The sequence below is a fragment of the Prunus mume genome, linkage group LG4 (assembly GCF_029339155.1).
Source record: "Prunus mume cultivar Tortuosa linkage group LG4, ASM2933915v1, whole genome shotgun sequence".
In the NCBI taxonomy this organism is placed as follows: domain Eukaryota; kingdom Viridiplantae; phylum Streptophyta; class Magnoliopsida; order Rosales; family Rosaceae; genus Prunus; species Prunus mume.
This window is the reverse complement of record NC_142701.1, coordinates 17,082,731-17,098,001: the sequence shown is the minus strand read 5'-3', so window position 1 is coordinate 17,098,001 and position 15,271 is coordinate 17,082,731. Positions and strand designations below refer to the sequence as shown.

General features: G+C 38.3%; 4 protein-coding genes across 5 annotated transcripts; 2 read left to right on the top strand and 2 right to left on the bottom strand.

The window, feature by feature from the left end:
* Window positions 1-2: 2 nt before the first annotated feature.
* SOX (sulfite oxidase) lies at window positions 3-4,756 on the bottom strand. The gene is made up of 12 exons (XM_008232903.3): window positions 4,448-4,756; window positions 4,237-4,352; window positions 4,082-4,144; window positions 3,918-3,954; window positions 3,741-3,822; window positions 3,405-3,523; window positions 3,155-3,250; window positions 2,651-2,761; window positions 2,448-2,549; window positions 2,166-2,213; window positions 1,543-1,758; window positions 3-306 (listed from the first exon to the last, which is right to left on the bottom strand). The coding sequence occupies exons 1-12, from the start codon at window positions 4,520-4,522 to the stop codon at window positions 190-192; spliced, it is 1,182 nt and encodes a 393-aa protein (XP_008231125.1). The 5' UTR covers window positions 4,523-4,756; the 3' UTR covers window positions 3-189.
* A 162-nt stretch (window positions 4,757-4,918) lies between these two features.
* LOC103330338 (Peptidase family M48 family protein) lies at window positions 4,919-9,587 on the bottom strand. Its single transcript, XM_008232901.3, has 9 exons — window positions 9,235-9,587; window positions 8,528-8,585; window positions 8,354-8,421; window positions 8,072-8,251; window positions 7,522-7,618; window positions 7,224-7,333; window positions 6,992-7,125; window positions 6,733-6,911; window positions 4,919-6,275 (listed from the first exon to the last, which is right to left on the bottom strand). The coding sequence occupies exons 1-8, from the start codon at window positions 9,451-9,453 to the stop codon at window positions 6,758-6,760; spliced, it is 1,020 nt and encodes a 339-aa protein (XP_008231123.2). The 5' UTR covers window positions 9,454-9,587; the 3' UTR covers window positions 4,919-6,275; window positions 6,733-6,757.
* Window positions 9,588-9,804: 217 nt separating this feature from the next.
* LOC103330337 (transcription/mRNA export factor) lies at window positions 9,805-12,846 on the top strand. Of its 2 annotated transcripts, none has more exons than XM_008232899.2 (5): window positions 9,805-9,963; window positions 10,175-10,262; window positions 10,375-10,469; window positions 11,409-11,485; window positions 12,481-12,846. In XM_008232899.2, coding segments are annotated over exons 1-5 (336 nt in total). In that variant the 5' UTR covers window positions 9,805-9,961; the 3' UTR covers window positions 12,555-12,846. The 2 variants fall into 2 exon arrangements, with proteins under 2 accessions (XP_008231121.1, XP_088906167.1); XM_089050041.1 differs by having other exon boundaries at window positions 9,870-10,016.
* A 522-nt stretch (window positions 12,847-13,368) lies between these two features.
* Window positions 13,369-15,169, top strand: LOC148918022 (uncharacterized). Its single transcript, XM_089050036.1, has 3 exons — window positions 13,369-13,507; window positions 13,812-14,336; window positions 14,473-15,169. Exons 2-3 carry the CDS (start codon window positions 13,827-13,829, stop codon window positions 15,076-15,078), a joined length of 1,116 nt encoding a protein of 371 aa, XP_088906162.1. The 5' UTR covers window positions 13,369-13,507; window positions 13,812-13,826; the 3' UTR covers window positions 15,079-15,169.
* The last annotated feature ends 102 nt before the right edge of the window (window positions 15,170-15,271 follow it).

The following is a 15,271-nucleotide window of genomic DNA, read 5'->3' as shown; positions in this document are numbered from 1 at the left end:
TATTCAAGGCAAATAACACTCGGCATAATTAGAAAAAGCTTCAACAACCCTCTCAGGTCCAAACATCAAGAAGAGCATGCTAAAAGCATTTTTATTACTTCGCACATGGAAAGCATAAGGTCTGTCAATGTTGCACAAAAGAAAGAAGCAGCCTCGGATAGATCAATTATTTCCTTTCTCGTGCTTGGTCTACAAATTCGAGTGACCGACTCGAACCTGCACGCGATGCCATGAAGTGTTCAGTATACCTCTCAAGTTCCAAATGTCTTCCACTTTTTCAGGTTGGACATTTGCTGCTGAATCCACCTGCCCATCAATGAAACGAGGAACATGAGAAAGTGCCAACTATCGGCAAGGATATGAACATAATACAACTCACCAAAGAGTAATACTTTATAAACAATTTAAAACAAAAGCAAAAAACAAAAAATTAGAGAACTAATTTGTTTCACTGGTTGGTTCTCTATAAAAAGAAACTGCAGATACGATAATAGGATTCAACATCAAAGATCCATTGATACAGATGCAGTAGGAGCACTATTGCATTTAGAATACTCTTGGTTAACACTCTCGAGTCAACACATGTCAACAAAACAAAGCAAGTGACAGGGACAAGAAGTTTTCAAGTTCAAACACGTGAATAGAACTAGCCAAAAAGCTTCTTATGTTCACACAGTAATTCTGCAACTCAGCCAAAAAGAAAGTAGTATTTTGGGAGACCAATGCATAATCATAATGAAAAACTTTGAAACATGTGGATAATATTTGTTGTGTATAAAAAACTTTACATCCATATGCTTTTTTTATTTGTTAAGCATATAATAAACTGTCATGGAAGATATAGTCAGATGTTGGTTATTTATAATTAAGAATAAATAAGATTCTGTAAGCTAGAGACAAGCGCATAAGCTTACTCAAGAAGGGAAAAAGCTAATCAAGTAGACTAGTAAAAGACAGCAAACATCGGATCTGATGAATGATGCATGAAACACTAGGGATAGGTGGGGAAAAAACCCCTTGAGCCGTAAATCATAAATAAATCACACAAGGGAATACTTTTAAACACTGCTTCCATGATTCACTAATTATTTAAAAGAGAGTTCATTGAGCTCTGAAACCTGACTAGGACATGGGTCATACCGATTATTTTATGACATCCCACCTACTGCCGACGCAAGTACAAAACCATAAAATATATGTTTGTAGTTTTTAGTTGGAAGTAAGGACCCCACAAAGGGAATGGTCTCTGGGCTGACAGTCCAACCACTGATCAAACTGGCCAAACCCTTTGATTGGTAATGGTTCCCAGAAATGGGCTAGTTGATAGTCCAGGTGAACCATTAGTCTGGATGGAGCATAAAATGTTTGAGACCAAACTTTGCCAACCTCGTAAGCTCTTTATGTAATTTCTGATATGGGCTATTTTAGATGGTATGCATCCTAATGATTCAGGACTAGAGCTATTAATGGTCAATATGAGCTTCCTAGTTGACAAAATCTCATCGTGGTAAATAATCTATCATCAGAACAAACTAAACATACTGCTTTCGCAACAATCTCAGTGCTCTGTTGGACATCAGCCGTGGCCTCGAAAAGCACCCATGCCCATTTCTCACTGCTTGTGTGCTCTGAAATGTATGGGATTCCCGTCCTCTGATATCTAGAAGCCTCTATCCAGGTTTTTCCACCATCAAAAGACACATCTACTCTCTCGATGCCACGACCACCTCCTGATGCCGCATACCCGGTAATTTTTACCTGCACAATGTATGTTGTAAAAGGATTATCCAATAAATCATTGAGGGGCCAATCCCCACCATCTCAGTTACCGTGGCAGCATATCAATGGTCTAGAATTTGATCAAGAAATAAAGGGGAAGGAATCATATCTTAACAAAAAAAATTCACATCATTTGACAAGAAAGGGTGGGGGTGGTTGCAATGCCATGAATGGTAGAAAAGAACTACATAATCATTGGGGTCACTTCATGACGAAACAGCATAACATGAAAATTCCAGCCTATTCAAATGATTAAGGGGACTTTGACCATTGGCATGCAGGGTGCAACAGAACTGATTGGATTGGGGCTAACAATTGAGATATTTGTTCATGCCATAATCCCAAGCAAAATAAACATATCCACTGAAATTGCTATATGAACTAACCTTCCCAGGCTTTATAGCATTCACATCCTCTAAAGAACAAATTACACACTGTGAATCAGCAAACACATAAGTTAGTCAATTAATAATATATAAAAACCTGTAAGACAAACTGAGTACTGAACTTGTATTTGTAGGAATTTTGTTTCCTTTTCTAGGCTAAGGAAATGTTGCACCTGTGATAATCTAAAGAAGGGCTATGGTTACCACAATTTTATAGTTATACACGCAACATTCAGCACAAGAAACACCAAGTATTTTAGCAGGAGTAGCAAATGTTCATACCTGGACGGGAAAATCCATTTGTGGCCTCCTAGTAGACCAATTAATGTTATCCCAGTTCACCGAAGGAGGAAACATTTTGTAATCTTTTTGCATAAAGAAACCCTACAAGATTGTGAAGGAAATTTGAATCACATAAAACTGTGAAAGGAGAAAATAAACAAAAGATTAACCAAAAATAATCAGTTGAAGAATCCATTTCTAACCTGACATTCCTCAGTAATTACATTAATAGAGTCAAGCCATTTAACAGAACGGGCACCAATAACACCCGGGACAATCACACGCAATGGATACCCATGATCCCTGTTAAGAGTCTATGACATGATCAAAGAATATGAACCCAACATTAATATATATGAATTTCATGTGACAAAAACTGCCTATTAGGCTGAAAGAAACGATATCAAAAACATAAGCCAGACACACATGCAACAGGTACATATACAAAATATAGAGAATGTTTTGAACTACACGTCAGTTAACCACATTTAACATCAAACACAAAAGCCCACAACTTATTTCGGAACTCAAAACTCAAAATCTGCCAGGTCCCTGATTTTGAAGAATAACGAAGATACCAGGTTAATCAAAACAATAATTTGAAACATTAGCAACAAACCAGAAGCATGTGACTACAAGCATGGTTGAATGACACAATGGCAGAACTTTAAGATAGACAAGAAAACCATCCACTCTGCTAAACTTACCTCTCCATTCATCTCATAAGCAAGTAAAACATCTGCTTCTGGATTTGTGGCCTGAATTAGTGGAATTGATGCCTTGTAGGGGCCCCCATTTTCCTCCTATAATTTGTAGTCATTACTCACTATTAGAATGAGTATAAAGTTTCTTTTTGCAAAGCGAATCTATGTAGTCTTTTGATCAAACGAAAAAAACAGCCACAAAACAACAGAAAAGGCTTCAGATGAAAAAGTAAGTAATTATCCAAGTTTGTACCTTACACTTATCAACGCTTACAAATTCAACATGTTTTCCACCTGATTTAGTGGCACCTGTCAACTTGGGTATTCCGACGAGTTCAAGAACATCAGCCAGTTTTGCACCACCCCATACAGCTGTAATGAGTTCAAAACAATTACAACACAGTTACGTACTTATATTAGCTAGGACATCTCTGACACTAAATTCATAGAAAAATAGATAACAATGATACATATGCAAATTAAATCTAGTTGGAAATCAATAAAAGGGTTAACTCTAAAGTTTATGCTAATTCATACATAAAGAGAGAGAGATTGAAGGCTGAAACTCATACACAAAAGAGGAACGAACCATTTCCTATAGCAGAAACATCCCACCCAACTCCCTTGACAGTCCGGGTTTTGCTCATAGCCGTCCTTCTATTACCAGCACACTGTGTAGCCCACATATACCAACCAAATCCCATCACAGTCTAACAAAAGCATATATTGGTGAAAACCCAAATGCATAAGAAATAGCATAACGTACCTGTAGAGTGGCAGTGACATTATACTTGGGAAGCGCCCTGTTATTATTTCAATAACGCACAGTTTAAAATCTCAGTTTCATTATAATAAGCATACATACACATACACTGATAGATAGACATATACATATACACACAGATACACATGAAAGTGGCAAGAAATGACCTGATATCTTTCATGAAGAGGTGTTTGGGATTTTCTATTAATCCGGAGATGTAAACTGAGTAACTGCTTGGGAAAAGAGGTTGCAGAATGAGTTAGAATCCCTGAAACTGAAAAGATAAATGAAGAATTTGAAAGCTTTGGTTGATTATATGGACCTGTGGATGTCGTCCACTACCGGAATAGGACCGTGGTTCCTCTTGTAGAAGAAATCCACAGGAGTCACGTACGACGAAACCAAAGCTGAACGCGGTGGCTCCGCATTAAAAGGTTCCTGCAGTTGATTGATTGATTTTGAATATGTATTCATATAGAATCAAAGAAATGAAATTGAATAGAATTGCAGAAGAAGAAGAAGAAAAGGCTGGCCTTGGCATTGATTTGGAGGCTGGGATGTCGAGGTGGCTCCCGCGAGTAATCTGAAGGCCCTCTGACGCCAGGCATTCTTCTTCAACCTTCCTTGATGATGAGTTTTTTTTTTCCAAATTTACAGAGAGATAGAAGAAAGAGTTGTGATTTCTGATTCTGATTCAGCAGAAATGGAGGAGCCCTCCTTCTGGGGCTGACGAGTGACAGACAGATGGCCCTTTTCTGGGAATAATGGTCTTAGTGAATTGTGACGTTACTTGTCTGGACTTGGTGCTTGCCGCTTGCTGTGTTTGGGCCCCGGAGGTCCAAAACCCTTTTATTCTTATTCTTTAATTTACAATTTATTTTGCTCAAAACCATCGGCGCATTTTGTTTCCATACTAATCTTAATCAGTGGGCGTAATTTTGCATTCGAGCATGGACATTGTTTTGTTCTTCACATGAATTGGGTCAATTTGTAGAGGCAACATAGGCATAAAAGAGAATCCAATTCTCATTATCACGCAATTAAATAACTAGATAATGTGCGAGAGAACACAAAAAAAATAATTTAATTGTCAAACATAAAACGTTCATATGGTCCTTATGGGCATGATTTTGACATCCAACTGCATGTCGTGTGTGATACAAGTGGATGTCGTAGATTATTTACTTAAAATCATTATTTGTTATGTTATTCTCTGCCATATTAAACCCCTAGCTGCTCAGAGACATTGGCTGTTGTTGTTGAGTAGGTTTCTCACTCTCGCACAGAATAGGCGTCAGCGGTGTTCCCGTTGTGGTGATTTTGCCATCTGAATCAGAACCTGAATGCGGAGAATGAGAAGCAGGCATTGCTTGATGATCTTCAGTTGAGCCTGATTGCAGAGGATGCGAAGCAGACATTGCATGATGATCTGAAGCTGAGCCCGAATGTGGAGGCTTGGAAGCAGGCATAGCTTGATAATCAAATAATGGGGCTGAAGGTAGAGGTTCGGAAGCAGGCATTGCTTGATGATCAAATAATGGGGCTGAAGGCAGAGGAATGGAAGCAGGCATTGCTTGACGATCAGATGCTGAGCCTGAATGTGGAGGATGGGGAACAGGCAATCCTGGACCAGCTGAAACACGATGAAAAGGAATGAACGCGTTCAAAAGGATAAGGAAAACCAAAGTTGAGCAAAATGCTGGAAGGTGGGAAATGGTGGAGGCCATGTTTGCTCAGAAGAAATTAAGGAATTTGTGTGTGCTGTTAACTGAATGTGGACACAGTATTTATAGGGCAGTAGCCAACTTCATGCAAATCATGCCCCCGGCATTTCGGCTCTAAGAATTACAACCAAACACGAAACTTTTTGTAACTCTCACTCTTTTCTTGTTTTCAGCTTTCTTGTGCTTTAATTCCAAATTTTCAGTACAAAAATTGCTGCAAGCACTTCTCATACCAGACAAAATTAGAGTACTACTTCGGGAATATGCATGCAACACAGCGTGCCTGCTGATCATTTTGTGTGTTGTGGAGGCATGCCAAATAACTCTATAAACTATAAATTTGTAATGCAATATATACAGTTAATTACCAAATAAAGTTTCTGTTGTACATAGAGAAAAAGTGGTGATCAATATTTATAAACAACCTGATTCTATAAGGCGTATCACCATGACTTCAAAAACCCATACGTCTTTTATATTTTCACAAGATTGACAAGCCAAAGTACTCAACTTACGAGTTACGACCCGTGCATCCTCAATCTGCAGAATTTACTTACAGCAAGGCTTTTACAGCAGAAAAAACTCTTAGCATATCCTCTTTATCTCTGTAGCTCTTTGCCGTGAGACGCAGGGCCGCCTGAATGAAACGTAAAATGAGCATCTTCATATATCATAACAAACAATAAGGAAAGCGTGAAAAAAACAACCAAAAATGAAGTCTAGTCAAAGCATAATATGCATAACGTGCATGGTTAATATTGTACCTAGCAACCTATGTTTTTTTCTTCTCTCTTTTTGGTGGAAGGAGTAAGTATCCTACCCATTCATGATGGCAGGACAAGGATATAATTGAGACATGAAATAGCTATGTTCCATAAGTGTCAAGCAACTAACAAAGACCAGGAACTCAATCAGTCAAACCTGTTCTTTGTTCCATAAGACCATGGATAAAGAGCAATGATTTTTCTTCTGTGTAAAATAAGCACAAGTTTCCAAAGGAAAAATTATACGTAATAAAAAGAGTATAATTCTGTGAGGACTACATCTTCAAAAAGCAAGTGACTTACAAATGAAACATAGAAAAGAGGTGATACCTTTTCACAGTGCTTTGGATTTTGACTATCTTCCTGGTGTTGTTAAAACTTTCTTGGCACCAGTGATCTGTGTTGCATGTTTCAGAAGAGTTGTGTAGTCTTGACTTCTTGACCATTCATCAATTTCACGAGCACGTAGAACGGGCAGAGGATGTGAAAGTTGTCTCGTTTGAGCATTTCTGGACAGCATGAGTTAAAACAGTCAACCATAGGATATGCATAACCAAACAAAGGGTGCTATACATATGCTGCCACGTACCTTATATACCACCCTACTGGGCTTGAAGAAGCTTTGTCATAGGAGCGAGCTTGTTCCAAAAATGCATCCACATTTAGTTGATCAGCCAGAGAAGGGCAGCCCCCAGCTAATTTCATTAGAACAGAGATGACCACCTCTTGTGGGCACATAAAAGTAGATCTCAGAAAATCAAGATAACCAATATGAAACAGCAAGTTTATTGGAAAACAAGTAGCTACATGAGGTTGTATACCTTTGGGTCTTGTGCAACAAGAAGGGCTGCACGATCACAAGTTAGCTCTGCTGCTCGAAGCCAACGAAATAACTGTTCTTCTAAACTCTGAGCAATCATCCCACCAAGCCCTATGAATAACACAAGTATTCAAAACAAAACCTATGCATCTCTTCAGGAAGACTCTTGGGGGATGCAAATTATTATGGATCAACTATGACTATGACAATAAAGGCAAATGGCGCTCAACTAACACAATCAAATACAACAGAAGTAATCAAATTACCTTAACTAAGGATAAAAGTATCAGGCACCTTACCAGGTATGGTATAAGCTCCAAGGGTAAGAATATTTGCAAATGTCAGCCATACACCATGGTCACATTTGAGATGACCCAACTCATGAGCCAAAACAGCCTAATTTCAAGTTAAACAGCGGATATTAGACAGTACTCCTACAAGATCTAACAAGCACATGATTCGCACCTACTCCCCTCCCCCCATGCGCATGCACACACACAAAAACACATGCACAAGTGTGGGTTACATACAGTGTGTGTATTGAGTGTTTACGCGCGAACAGATAGACAGATAGAATGTGGTAATATTCCAATCTTACTACCGACCCTAGATAATGCATGTATTTAAGCACACACTCATGTCCAATTATTATATACGTATGCTGTCTGCAGGGAAAAAACCCAGAGAGAAACAGATATGAAACTAATGTATGAATGAAGTTGAACATCAAAGCCAACTTCGAAAATACAAAAACATCAGCAGAAAAACTTGACTGAGAACTGAGAGAAAGTAAGGATGAAAATACAAAACACGGGGTGAGCAATCAACATCAAAGAGAAAATTGATCACCTGTAACTCTTCTCGAGTCAAAAGCTCCACAAGGCTAGTATGAACAACAACAAATGGCTTTTTACCACTTATTGCTAAAGTATATGCATTTGGTACAGGACTTTGACGAACATATAGATCAGGAGCATCAATATTGAGGATTTCCGCGGCCTCAACCATCAATCGATGTAGACCAGAAAGCTGATAAAACAAAAATAATACAAAATTATTGCATAAGCTTTTCTTTTTTGCTTTTCCCAAAGACAAGTTTTCCACTGGCAAGAGATGATAAACTGAACTAACCTGATCTTTAGAAACAAGAAGGGATGTTCCAATATTCTCAAGAAGCATGACTTGCTCTGCAACGGATCCTGCAACAGCCATAAAAACAAATTCAGAAAGAATAAAAAACCCAAGTCTTTTAGCAAACACAATTTGACACAAGTTTAATTGTACACCAAATTAGAGGCCTATTACCTAGAAGAATCTTTCCAAGCTCATTCAATCCTGGAATCGCCCTCAAAATCAGCGTGTTGCGTAATAAGGAAATAAAATTCCAAGCATATAGAAAGCATTACCAAATAGCAAATGTTGGAAAAATCGCTAGGCGGTTTTTTTATATAATTATTTTGTATTACAAATTATAAATTTATACAAAAATCATGCAAAATAAAAGGATATATAAATTATAAAGTACCATAATTGATTTTTAAAAACCATGGGAAAAAAGTTAAGCATAAAGCATACAATAGTACTACGAAGAAAAATACTTGAAATGAAGGCTAAGGCTCTCAGTCTACATATCCCTCCAAGACTCGCTCGGTATCGGACTTAAAACTCAATATCCTCGTCACTCTCAAAGAGGCAGCGTGGCTTCCTTTAAAGTCAGGAGAAAAAAATAATAAATAAAAAAAATAAGGACGCCGCCTAGGCCGATTTTTCGAACACTGCCAAATAGCTAATCCAAATACAAATTAATTAGCAAAGGCAAGAATTATGCATCGTCAACATTTCTACTTTCTGTAGAGGAAAACTGAGAGTGAGTCAATAAGGACTTGAATCAACTGACTTAGGCTGTTAAGCTGTGGCTTTTGTTTTCACAGTATTTTCTTATTTTTCTAGAGAAACAAACGCCACTGACCATACAAAATATTATTCCTCACAGAGTAAACAACTAATCACACCTGTTTGTCGAGAGGGTGCCGAAAGTCATCGGCATCGAGGTTGCGAAAGACAACCGAGGAAGCTCTGCAGACAACAGCTCTATCTCTCCGATACTTCTTGACGGAGCCGAATTCAACAGTAGGTGAACCAAACCTCAAATGATCGGAAGCTATGGAGCTAAAACTGAGAGAATTAGGGTTCTGCGTCAGGCACGGAGAAGAGAGGGACACGGAAGCCATGGAACCGCACAGACAGAGCCTCTGAACTGAGAGTAACAGTAGAGGCGTATAATATTAAAGCCTAAACTCCATTTCTGCTTATTAGGTCTAATTTGACTGAACATGCGTCCTCCAGCCCTCAAGCGTTTGTACGTTTGTGTCCACAGCCGTTCTTATGGTGACCGTTTGGCGCCATTTCGCTTTCAGTTGACCGGAGTTGGTGATTTTTTCGTAGCGGAAAGGGGAAAAGAGGACAATAACTCACAAGGCCCAAAAAGAGCAAGTATATCGGCCCAAACCAATCCATCTGGTTGGACCTTACAGTATTTTTATATAATAAAAAAAGAGTGGGCTGAAGCGGCCCAATTTAACCTACTCCGTTTCACCACCGGAGACGACGTCGTTGAATTACAGTGCTTAACCAGTTTCATGTTCATCGATCGATCTTCGTGATCAATCTACTTTCCTCTTCAAGTCGCAGAGTGTTCGAACAAAGTCGTAGATTTCTGGGTCCGTGATAGATACAGCCATGTTAGTTCCCTAACCTAAGCTAGCTAGGGTTTTGTTTACATTGATAAACCCATGTTAGTTCCCTAACCTAACATAAGCTAACTAATTTAATGAATATTATGTTAAGGTTTACAACAGTCAGCTATGTTCTTGTGATGTTTTCTTTTGCACAGTGTGTTAGAAGACTGAATTTTTAATAGAATTTCCTCCATCGTTTGTTATTAAAAAAAAGGAGGAAATCGGTGAATCGTCCGCCGACGCCGGATGTTATGGAGAATCAAGGAAAAGAGCCCACTTTTCAAGAGCTTATCAACATCGAGGTTTGTTTTTTCCATCTTTTTTTTTATTTTTTACTGAAAGTCTGAGATTATTCCTTTCTCCTTTGTTTGCTGAGTTAGCTTAGCGTTTTCCGGGTGGTGGTTGAATTTTCAGTTGATTGAGAGCGGTGAAAAAGAGAGATTAATGGAGCTTCTGAGGGAAAGGCTAATAGAATGTGGGTGGAAGGATGAAATGAAAGCTCTTTGCAGGTATTTACTACTTTTTTTTCTTTTCTTTTTTTCTGTTTTGAGGTCACCACTATTGCCCAGTTACTTTCTTTACACCTAAACTCCTTGACCCACATCTGCTTCTAAACCACGACCAATGAGAATGATATGGCATTGTTATGATTGGAGAGGTTTATGGTGCAAAATAACTTTTGTCCGATGTCAAATACAATTCTGTGATCAATTCATAACGAGTGTATGGAAATTCAGTAAAATTAAATTTCGTTATTTGATAAGAAATTTCGAGGGGGATTTATATTTTATGATGTTTGTGGGGACCCTCGAAATGAATGAGGAACCTGAAGATGCAGAACAATTGGAAGTCTCTTTGCACACCCTCACTGGATTTATGATGCCACAAAACTATGGCCCTTTGTTATTAAAAATCAAATAAATCCAGTTACAGTGGTGATCAATGTGGCCAGCGCTCATAGGAAAACTCTTTTGCCATACACTTGAGGAAGATTGTTTTGAGCTCATGGTGGCTAATGAAACTAAGCTCGCTTGCACAAGATGGTTCTGAGGGTTGCTGGTTACTCTACAAGACTACTAATTCAGGCTGATTTCCATGTTCTTCCTCTGGGAGTTTGCAGTATGGTTTTAGGGGCTCAATGGTTTCGTAACCTGGGATCTTGTCTTTGGGATTTCAGCAGCTTCATGATGGAATCCTCTATCAATGGTCAACGCTGCATAGTATATGGGAAAATGAAGGAACCAAATGGCTAACTAAGCTATTGGTGTATGATTATATAGTTGTATTAAAAAACTAAGTGTTCTAGTTATGATGTTTGCGAATAGAATTGAATAGTGCAAAGTTGTTTCTATATGTTGAACGTAAGGTTTATATGCACTCAACCAAGTGTTTACCATCAAGGTTGCTAATTGGACATCTTTCAACCCATGTGTATCTTTTTATGTTAGGGCGTTTATAAAGAAAAAAGGGAGGAACAATGTTACTGTGGATGACCTTGTACATGTAATCACCCCAAGGGGCAGAGGTAAATCTTTCTTTTTTCTTCCCATTTGATTGTCTACATGATTGCATGTTTTTCTTGGAATTTTATGATTACTTTGCTCTAAATATCACCTTCTTGGAAAACTTGACATGAAGGATGGTTTGGGAGGAGAGTTGGGCATCGCCGTAAAATGTGCTGGTGGTGTCCACAAGGGAGCAGGAAGTGTCTAGATGATGGTGTTTCTGAGGAATTTGAATGAAGTCGGGTGGGTGGTTGGTGTTGGTTAGAGTGGTAGTCTCATACTATGTGGTATGGGTAGGTTAGGAAGCTGCATGCGTGCAATTGTGGGTTCTGTCAGAGCCAGGGGGTGGTGGTTTTCTGGACCTTGGTGATGGTGGTTGTATGTGCTGATGGTGTGGCTATTTTCTTTTCTTATTGATCATTAGGGACAGCAAAACCCCTCTAGTGTAGTCTGAGAACTCACAAAATTAGTTTAAATGATGTTTCATCATTCCATGTTCATTAGTATTTGACCTTTAAGGTAGCACTGAAATCAATGTAATAGGGTGGATTCTTGGCTTCGCTAATACTAGAAATATCTAGAGTACTAACTTTAATCTCCACTGGTTTTACATTATATGTATAAAATACATTTGTAGACAATGGCTTTCTGTTTGTTTTTATTCTTGCAACTTTGATGGATTTCTTTCTAATGCTATCTTCTGTAAGTGAGACTCAGCTTCACTTGGACAAATGGGATAAGGTGTCATCCCTTTTGTCCCAATGAAACTGACCAACTTGATAATACGGGCAGTCAAGGGAAGGAACTCTTAGAATGAAAGAGATTCAGTTACCTGGATTTGATTTGACATAATCCCACCCACATTCATGTCATGCAGTTGTTGATCCCCTGTTTGCCAATAAATCTTCACTTCTCCCTACCTATAAATGAATGAATCTTACTGTTTGAATTTGTATTCCCTTTTGCATTGTATTGCTCTAACAATTGTAAATTGGTCAACTCTTTTCCCCAACAGCCTCCATTCCCGATTCCATAAAGGCAGAGCTTTTGCAAAGAATTCGCACGTTTCTCGTATCAGCAGCTCGTTGATGCGCCATCATGGTTGCTAACCGTGACAATAGTAGGAATATGATGATGAAGCCTTTGCTGAATGAAACTCATTTGAAAACTGGTTCAGCATTGCAAAGTGCCAACATCTGTTCAATTGCTTGGAGGGTGGGTCAACTGTTATTTCTGGGAATTAAAGCTGCACGCATGAGAATTGTATCATTGTTTATGGAAAGCAACTTAATTCACATTTTTCCCATGTAATAATATTTATATATATTACAATTGTTCTTGTGGTTTGTCTTTTTTTCTAAAGTGATCACTTCATAAGAAATTTATAGTGTCGTGTATTTTTTTTTGCTCTCTTTTTGGGATTTTAGGTTGAACTGCGGTATGTCACACAGCTCATGCATGTTGAAAGAACATCGAGCATTCTTCTTCTTCCCCTTTTTTTTCCCAATAAAACTAAGAAAAACCAGCACACGAACATCTCCATGGGCGGTTGCATATAAAAATAAATTTGTTTTTTTCGTTTCTTGCATATAAAGACTCACGCGTACTTTATATATTTTAATAATTTCTCTCATGGGATGGGAGGGAGGGGTTTGGGAAATTAAAAATAAGATTCCTATTGTGCTACCCAGCTTTAAAATAAAATAATAATTTATTCTCAAATAATGGTGATACACAATGGGAAAGAATCGGGATTTCGGGTATCCCAAATATTTTGTGTGCTGATTAATCAATTAACACCATATTCGTAAAGGAAATTTTTGAAAAAAAAACAGAAACAATCAATCGCTATGATTTTGTTTCCTTATTCGTGACCAGAGACGAGAGCTCAATCCCTCCCGTATAAAGGAGATGTCCATAAACCTCCTTTCTTTTCATCATCCCATGATCTAAACCTAATATAAAGAACCATAAACCTCCCTCTTTTTCTTATCTGCATTGAATTTAAATCTACATAGTGAGAAGAAGCCATCGAAACTAAGGTTCTTCCTTCTTGCACCATTATTTAGTTTCAACACTTGTGTTCTTACTTTCTTTGTCTTCATTAATCCTTTGTTATAATTCTGTATACGTTGATTTATGTTCGCATTGTTGTGTTCATGAATTAGTTTGTCTGTCATTGATATATTCTGATTAACTGGTAAGAACGAAGACTTATCGGTTATGCTTAGGTATGTGTTCTAAGAAGAAAACGCCTTTTAGTTTGATAATATGTACGGGGAGGGGGTTTGAACTCGGCGATGTAATATGTTCTAACATGATCTTATCTTGCTGTTTTTTTCTTAGAACAAGAACATAGACATGGGTCGACGTAAGACAAAGCTAGCTCTGGAGCTGATTCAGGACGACAAAGCTCGCAAGATTACTTTTCGAAAGAGAAAGAATGGATTGTTTAAGAAGGCTTTTGAGTTAACCACCCTTTGTGATGTGAAGGTGTGTACAATCGTTTATGAGAAGAAATCCGAGGGCAAACTGGCCCCTCCTCAAACCTTCCCTGCGAAATTTGAAGAGGTGAAGGAAATCATTGACAAGTACAAGTCCAATTCATCAAAGATCAAGAAAGTTCAGAACTTGGCTGACTTTTATGCCACCCAAACAATGCAAGTTAAGAAAGAGATTGTGAAACTACGCACCAAAAGTTATGAAGAGAAGTATCCTACATGGGACGATCGTCTTAATGAGTATTCACTGGACCAAATGCATGAGCTTTTAAACAATTTAGAGGCCAAAATTCAAGCGGCCCACAAGATACACAACATGATGATGATCGATTCAAAGAAACCTGCAATACAAGATTATATACCCCCAATGGTGAGTGAGTACCCTTTAATTGTCAACTTTCTCTCTAACTCACTGCTCTAACCAACTGGCCTAACTCACGTATGGTATATGTTCTTATTTGGTGCTAATAATTAACATGCTCCTTTTTCTTTGACATAATGTGCAGGACATGGTTCAAAGCAACCTAGACCCTCCATTTCCTTCAATGGTTGATGATCAGAACCCTAGTAATTATGGTTCAATTGGGATGAGCGAAAATGGCTGGGACCAATCTGCAAGTGCAAGCACCTCATGGGCCAATAACAACATTCAGTATGCTCCATCAAATGTTTCGGATTATAAGGGCACGACATCTATCTGGGATTATGACCTGTTTGGAATTGATGCAGTTCCTCTGCAATATGGAAATATGGAGGAGAAGCCGACATTCTATAATAATAATCCCATGCAACAACCATATATGTACGACCCGATATTGTCCAGTGCTGCTACTACATCTCAAGTTGAACAACAACAACTAAGCGTTGAACATCCTCTGGACGTGCCTCCGATAAATGTTGCATATGATGAACCGCTTTCTCTATCCTTGCAACCAAGTTATACCGATTGTCCAGTCTCGGCAGCTTCTTTTTCATTTGAATATCAACAGTTTGCTACTTCATCTCAATCTCAATCTCAATCTCAATCTCAATCTTATGTTGATGATCAAGTGCGCATGTTGTACGACAGCATGTTCCAATTCAAACAGAACAACGTATCCACGTATAAATAGGCCTCAGGGTACTTGAGGGGATTTGGGTTGTAAGGTTCGTTCAACTTTTATTCAGTATAGGTTAGACAAGGAGTTCTGGCTATTTTGAAACTTTGGCTCTCTCTTTTTTGATAGAGATACTATATATAGAAGCTTTGGCTTGCTTGAATATGTACTTTTTAATCTATTAGGCGTCACGCTATTTGAATTCTAT

Coding starts and splice junctions, on each gene's coding strand:
- SOX (XM_008232903.3), bottom strand. CDS start 4,522: ATGCCTGGCGTCAGAGGGCCTTCAGATTACTCGCGGGAGCCACCTCGA. Junction 3,524..3,740: donor TGTTTCTGCTATAGGAAATG/GTTCGTTCCTCT, acceptor AACTCATTACAG/CTGTATGGGGTGGTGCAAAA. Junction 2,214..2,447: donor AAATGGATTTTCCCGTCCAG/GTATGAACATTT, acceptor GCTGATTCACAG/TGTGTAATTTGTTCTTTAGA.
- LOC103330338 (XM_008232901.3), bottom strand. CDS start 9,453: ATGGCTTCCGTGTCCCTCTCTTCTCCGTGCCTGACGCAGAACCCTAAT. Junction 8,252..8,353: donor TTCTTGTTTCTAAAGATCAG/GTTAGTTCAGTT, acceptor TTGTTTTATCAG/CTTTCTGGTCTACATCGATT. Junction 7,619..8,071: donor TGACTCGAGAAGAGTTACAG/GTGATCAATTTT, acceptor ACTTGAAATTAG/GCTGTTTTGGCTCATGAGTT.
- LOC103330337 (XM_008232899.2), top strand. Junction 10,263..10,374: donor AAGAGCTTATCAACATCGAG/GTTTGTTTTTTC, acceptor TTGAATTTTCAG/TTGATTGAGAGCGGTGAAAA. Junction 10,470..11,408: donor GAAATGAAAGCTCTTTGCAG/GTATTTACTACT, acceptor TTTTTATGTTAG/GGCGTTTATAAAGAAAAAAG.
- LOC148918022 (XM_089050036.1), top strand. CDS start 13,827: ATGGGTCGACGTAAGACAAAGCTAGCTCTGGAGCTGATTCAGGACGAC. Junction 14,337..14,472: donor AAGATTATATACCCCCAATG/GTGAGTGAGTAC, acceptor CATAATGTGCAG/GACATGGTTCAAAGCAACCT.